The sequence below is a fragment of the Taudactylus pleione genome, unplaced genomic scaffold, assembly GCF_031769625.1.
Source record: "Taudactylus pleione unplaced genomic scaffold, aTauple2 ptg000012l, whole genome shotgun sequence".
In the NCBI taxonomy this organism is placed as follows: Eukaryota; Metazoa; Chordata; class Amphibia; order Anura; family Myobatrachidae; genus Taudactylus; species Taudactylus pleione.
The window spans coordinates 20426398-20433143 of record NW_028284415.1 but is presented as its reverse complement, the minus strand read 5'-3'; the positions used below and the strand labels follow the sequence as shown (position 1 = coordinate 20433143).

At 43.5% G+C, this 6746-nt stretch overlaps 1 protein-coding gene across 3 annotated transcripts in view; it reads left to right on the top strand.

The window, feature by feature from the left end:
- The first annotated feature begins 2404 nt into the window (after positions 1-2404).
- The window catches only part of LOC148542524 (urotensin-2 receptor-like), a 130396-nt gene continuing 126054 nt past the window's right edge, over positions 2405-6746 (top strand). For all 3 annotated transcript variants that reach the window (XM_088468484.1, XM_088468483.1, XM_088468482.1), the window contains exon 1: positions 2405-3556. In XM_088468484.1, coding sequence (XP_088324610.1) covers positions 2409-3494 — 1086 coding nt within the window. In that variant the 5' untranslated portion in view covers positions 2405-2408 and the 3' untranslated portion in view covers positions 3495-3556. The remainder of the gene's footprint in view (positions 3557-6746) is intronic.

Below are 6746 nucleotides of genomic sequence, written 5' to 3'. Positions count from 1 at the left end.
AGACTATAGAAAGAGAAGTGGAAATCATAGGTATAAGAAAGCACCAAGGAATGATTAAGGAAATTAAGGGAGAAAGATGCAAGTAGCACTAGCAAGGACATCATAGGGCAGGCCTGATCAACCTGTGGCTCTCCAGCTGCTGTGAAACTACAGGTCCCAGCATGCTTTACCAGCTGGTAGCTGGGACCGACATGTAACCAGCCAATAAAGCAGCCGCTGATTGGCTAGCTGCCCGTGGGAAATAACAGATGATTGCGGTCATCTGTCATTTCGTGAGGTGCAAGTATATGTGACAACATATACTTGCACCAGTTCGTATGGTTCGCGTAAGTCATTTTTTTTTTACCAAGACCGTGGATGCTACGGAGAGCAGTGCCAGGATGGAGGTGACTATGGGTACAGGTACATCCGTGGATCTACAAGGAGAAGTGGACAGTCCAGCTGGGCACATGTAAGCATGTGTGAGTGGGTTAGGTGTATGCATTAAAGTTTTACTAGATACAGTGTGTGTGTACTGTGGTTTTTTAACTTTTTATTTTACATTGGGGGTACGGGTGCCGGCCGCCTGCTGGCACTTGTAGTTCCACAAATGCCAAAGGGCAGGCATGCTGGCACCTGTAGTTCCACTGTAAAATACAATAGTTTTCTACTACTTTACACTTTATTACCCCCGTACCCACAGCCCAGGAGGGCGGGGAAGAGCCCTGGGGCTTCAGACCAAGCCTGGGGTTTCGGGAGAGGGGGACTCCTTTTTTGGGGGTCCCCACCTCCCCTGAGATCCCCGGCTTGGCCTGACCTGCTTGGTGTGAGAATGCTTTGGCCATGGAGACCCGGTAATAGGGTCTCCTGGCTGTGGCATTACACCCCGAAGGTTTGGGTTAGGTGTTGGTTTTAAATATAGGGGGACCCCTACGCAATGTTTTTCCCCCTATACTGTATTTAAAACCAGCACTGGTCTTGCAGCCAGGTGCTGGTTCCTAAATTACGGGGGGAACCCTACTCGTTTTGTTCCCCGTAATTTTTGGAACCAGGGCTGGTTGACCAGTCCGGGGCTGGTTATGGCTTTTGGGGGGGGGGGCTACGTAATTTATGTTTTAAATAAACACTATACATTAAGTACACATGCAGAAACATACACAAATCACAATGATCTGTATATGTTTCTGGCAAACTCGCAGCTCAGGAGGGTGAGTGTTTGAAACTTCAATTTCTCTGCGAGTTTGCTGTAATCTCACCCGAGATTGTAATCTCGAATCTTAGTAAATTTGCATACTGCATCTTTTTCATGAAAAGTACTTCAGAGTTTGCCCGATGGTGAGTTGATTCGAGTTTGCGATCTCACCCGAGTTTTACGAGTGAGATTAAAGAACTCTCTCCCAAACTCACCCGAGTTTGCCTTTAGTAAATTTGTGAGATGAAAAACATGCCTAAACTCACCCGAGATTGCAATCTCGACCAAACTCGAATCTTAGTTAATTTACCCCCTACAGTGTAGAGTGCTGGGAACAACAGGTGAAAGTAAACAAATGCAAGACGGACAGACCAACAGCGAGAAAGATTCATATGAGGTGTATGACTAGGAGGCTGTTACAGATTGCCATGAAAAGGGTTAGTGTTAACAAAGACATGGACACAGCTGGAGAAAGGGAAATACTTTATAAGATTTATGAAAAATAGAATGGGGCATAAGAAAGGAAAAGATTACAGGTTGTAGATGTAAATAATGATGTAATAAAAAAAGAAAAAGATTAGCATTTGGTGGGACAGCAGCAGAGGAAACAAGAAAATGGTAGAAATAGTGAAATTACAAAGACAGATGGTAGAAATAGTGAAATTACAAAGATAGAAATTACAAAGACAGAAATTACAAAGACAGAGTGAGGGTAGTGGAAAATAGAGATGAACGGACACATAATGAAGTAGGCATCAGAAAAGGAAGTAAAATAAGGAAGAAAGAGTATTTATAAAGATTGATGCATAGAAAAATAAATAAAATGAAAAGACCAGACAAAAGTATTTAAAAAAAATCAAGAAAATAAAGTAAGATTAAGGCAAAATGAATGGAAAGGGGGAGAGGGGGAGTTAGACCAGTGAAACAAAAAAATAAAACAAACCAGCACAGCTTTAGGTGAAAGGATGAGACAAATAAGCCTTAACATTCAGAACTGAATGAAAGCCAGACACAAAGAGGGGAGAGAATGAAACAACAGATACGTAAAGTAAGATAGAGATGGCGAGAGAAGGATACAGAAGATAGTCAGAGAGACAGAGAGAGAGGTGCTGACGTCACAGCCTCCCCCTTCTCTCCCCCTTCTCTCTCTCTCTCCTTGGCTGTTCCTGGCTGATGAGAAACCTCAGTCTTCTTCACAAGACGGTCCCTTCCCCGGGCCGGCTGTACTGACACACACATGGAGCCCAACTTCTCCGGCCCGGGGAACTTTTCCAACCTGGACTTTAGAAGCTACAGCATGGAAGAGCTTATTATCACTTCCACATTTGGTACTATCCTGTCTTTAATGTATGTGGCTGGAATGGCAGGGAATGTATATACCTTGGTGGTAATGTGTCACTCCATGAGGTATGCTGCTTCTATGTATATCTCCATCATTAATTTAGCACTAGCGGACCTCCTTTACCTGTCCAGCATTCCTTTCATTGTCTGCACTTCTTTTGTAAAAGACTGGTACTTTGGAGACATTGGGTGCCGGATATTGCTCAGTTTGGACCTCTTCACAATGCATGCCAGCATTTTCACCCTGACTGTCATGTGTACTGAGAGGTACGTGGCAGTCACCAAACCACTGGACACTGTCCGAAGGTCTAAGGGCTACCGAAAGTCCATAGCTATTGCAGTGTGGTTACTGTCTTTTTTACTCACCCTGCCAATGATGATTATGATGACCCTGAGAGAGGGAGAGGGCAAAGGAGTGAAGAGAATATGTGCCCCCACTTGGAGTGAGGATGCCTACAGGATCTACTTAACAGTACTTTTTAGTACTAGCATCATGGCACCAGGTATAGTCATTGGGTACCTCTATACCCGGTTGGCTAGGACCTACCTAGAATCTCAGAGAAACCCAATCCATAAGAAGGAGAACAAGAGGTCACCGAAACAGAAGGTGCTAATTATGATCTTCAGCATTGTCCTTGTCTTCTGGGCTTGCTTCCTGCCTTTCTGGATCTGGCAGCTGATCAGACTTTATGATGTGTCCCCCCAGCTCTCCTCTCAAACCCAAAAGTGTATTAACTATCTGGTCACCTGCCTGACCTACAGCAACAGCTGTATAAACCCTTTTCTATACACACTGCTCACAAAGAACTACAGGGAATATCTGAAAAACAGGCACAAGAAGTTTTACCGCTTCACATCTTCCTTCAGAAAGAGGGGTTCCAGCCTACAGTGCTCTTCCTGGGGTCGTTCTATGTCCTCCAGCAATCACTATGATTATGTGTCAGAGTCTATTGGCATGGGATGTGTCAGGGACATCAAGTGAAACACAGTAGTCTCAGGTTTGGTGCTGGCTGCATGCTCACTGCAGGGGGACCTCTGACTCTGGTAAGTGACTGTCTTATACCTTAGTGAATAAAAATTAACCCTTCCATTCCTTGCAGGCTGCTCTTACTTATGATGTTAATAAATGCTAAATTGTATCCAGAATACATAAAATAATGGTACGTTTTTCCCAACATCTATTTCATCCTTTATAAAATGAAGCTGTGGTGTTTATTCCAGTACTGAAGCAGTTATTCTGTAACGTGCTACAAAAAGCACAATGACAGATGAATGACAGAATGTGAGATCTGTGTGTAACCATTTTATTACCAGAGTAATGAGCAAACATAGCAGCACTTAATCTGTTTGGAAAGATAAACTATAGTGAATGAAGAGGGTGACAATGGTGTTTTTTTCAATGAACACATTTTGTGCAGTCTTTTTTCTTTTCTTTGCATGATAGATAACAAACTATTTAATGTCTCTTCATTCCGGCCTTATGACCTGCCACCATTTAATTGGATGGACACTGCATTATTTGCCTCCCTCCCCCTCAACTCATGATTGTTCTGAACCATCAAAAGCCAGTTTGATTGCTTTTGAACACTCCATACAGAAAATCTCATTGCACAATTACTTTCTTGTGAATGAGCAAGTCGTTCGTAGAAGAAGTGGTAGGTGGGTGTCCCTTTTATTTTGAGATTTGCTTGTTCCACCCAATTACTGAACAATCAAATATTGGTAGTTTTAGTTGTGTGGCAAATTTGCCAATAGACCCCAGTCATTTGTGAATGGGGCAGAACAACTGGATTGCACCTCATGTGAACATTATAAGGCTGAATATGGCATGGAGTCCTAAGTAAGGTGCCAAGTCCTCCACGTGCCGGTAGGATTAGGCCTATTCAGTCCAATTCCAATATCAGATTTGCTATGCACAGGTTCACTAACACAGCTTATTCTATAGCAATTGATGAAAATTGGCAGCTGTTTCGCATTGACCAAGTGGATCAATAATACTGTCCAGGCAGATAGACTTATGTATATGACATGTTATGAAAATACTATATTGTGTATAAATTGGGTAATGCAACTTTAGCCTTTATTACTAACAGTCTGAAGTCACATCTCTTGACATAAACAAGATGCATATATTTCTATGTTATCCTGATGCATATCCTACTGTTTTTTAATTGACACATCTTGATATGCGCCAGCATTGTGAGCTGCGCAAACTCTGTCTTTACTTTGAGACCATTTTACACCTGCATTTTTTATGGACAAAACATCCAACTCTACGTCAGTCATAGGCATATCTATAATGGGTGCATGGTAGCCCACACTGCACTCAGTCATTATAATAACCTCTTCGGCGCCGCAGAATTCACCGGCAAAATGTAGCTAACCCATTTGCCTGAAGATCTGCGCATGCACATTAGACTCTGGTACAGTGCTAGTGTCAACTTAGCAACTGCGCTGACGAGAGAGGGGGATGGGCCCACACACTGTCCCCTCCTCTAATGTGCTGTGTCCAACCTTAGAGTTGGATTCAATTAGCCATGGTTAATTACAGCAAGCTTATTGATCTACCGGGGATAATTAATTATAGCCCGCGGCAGCTCGTGATCAACCCTACAGGCAGGGCCAGCTCCAGGTATAGCCACACCCTGTGCAGGATGGGTAATGGTCGCCCCGTAGTCTCTAATTACTATAGGCCACGGTCCCCTAAATTACATTATTTGGGGCGTGACTGCATGGCACACCTCCCGTGTAACATCAAGCAGGGGGCGAGCCCAGCACTCCGTCACTAGCTGGGCTTCCCCCAGCCCTCGCCCTGCACTGAATGGATGCCACCCGCATGCGTGCAGTATCCATTCAGCTTCTCCAGGGTCCGGCACCGCTGCACAGCTGCGGCGGTGGGGGTGCCCAACTTCCCAACCACCCGCGGGACACTTTGCCCGAAAAGTGGGACTGTCCCGCTGAAAACGGGATGCTGGGATGGGTGCGCCCTCTATGGGGTGGCGCTCCTGTTTGACCGCACTGGTCGAACATGCCTTGAGCCAGTCCAGCCTGTTATTGTGATTGGTCTATCCACCATTGTGGATTCTATTTAAATTCCAGGAAAGAATAAAGAGAAAAAATCTTAAAACCACCCAAACTTACAGTATAATTAGGTAACGTATGGCATTCAGCAATGGACCTCTGGTTTGCTGTGTTTAAACAATTTGTTCCAGCAAGTGTCTATATTAAAAATAACAAATGTGTACAATAAATGAAAATCTTAACTTGATGGGAATAAAATCTAGGTGATCCCAATCTGAACAAATGTATCCAGCTCTTTATACTTTATGTACAGTATTGTGTACTGTTTGCATTTCTAAAATATTAACTCCTGTACAGTACTAGAAACCTCTAGCAATGCACAAAAATAATTGTTCAGCACAAACTAGTGACCAAAGTAAATTGTGCAAAATGTTGGCAAATGCAGTATGATAGGTAGAAGAAATCCCTTGGAATAAATTACAGATTGAGGCAGTGACGAGGTGACCGATCACCGGGCTACAATTGCTTTACAGGGTCAGAGGTGTGTATCCATTTACTGCTCCAGAGGCCACAGCTCTGCTCGGCGGCAGTGGGGGCTAGCACATACACAGTGGAAGGCTCATTTGGGATTTCAGTTCCTCTGAGAAAGTTGTTTTACAAATGATCACAGTGGAACTGAAAGCCCAAGCATGCTCCATTGACATGCATCACTGCCCCCCATCTCGTCTGCCCACCACCATTACCACAGTGGCCGCTTGGGCTTCTGTGGTGAAAGTTACCTCCTTGGATTAAGAGATAGTTTATAAAAGTGTGAAATCTGTGAAAGTATCAAATCTAGGAATATAAAACAAGAGTTAAGAAATAACAAAGGTCTAGTGTGAGATACCACTGTTACTTACCTTCCAAATTAAGTTATCAGATTTTGAGAACTGCCACATCCTACCTACTGTAGATCTGTCTACCAATGATTTCATCCAATGGAGGCACCTCCAAGAAAGCTGGACAATCCCACCATCACCACATGTGTCTATAGAGACGGAAGACAGAATTGAGAGAGGTAATTTTATGACTGTCTGTAATACTTAAAAATATGTTTTATATCCAACAAAACAGCTTCAAAACATAATAGAGTTTGGTCTTCATTTTTCCCTCAGCGGAGAGCAGGGCCTGCATGGTTTTATCGGGAAATAAAGAGAAGAATCTCAAAAGGAAA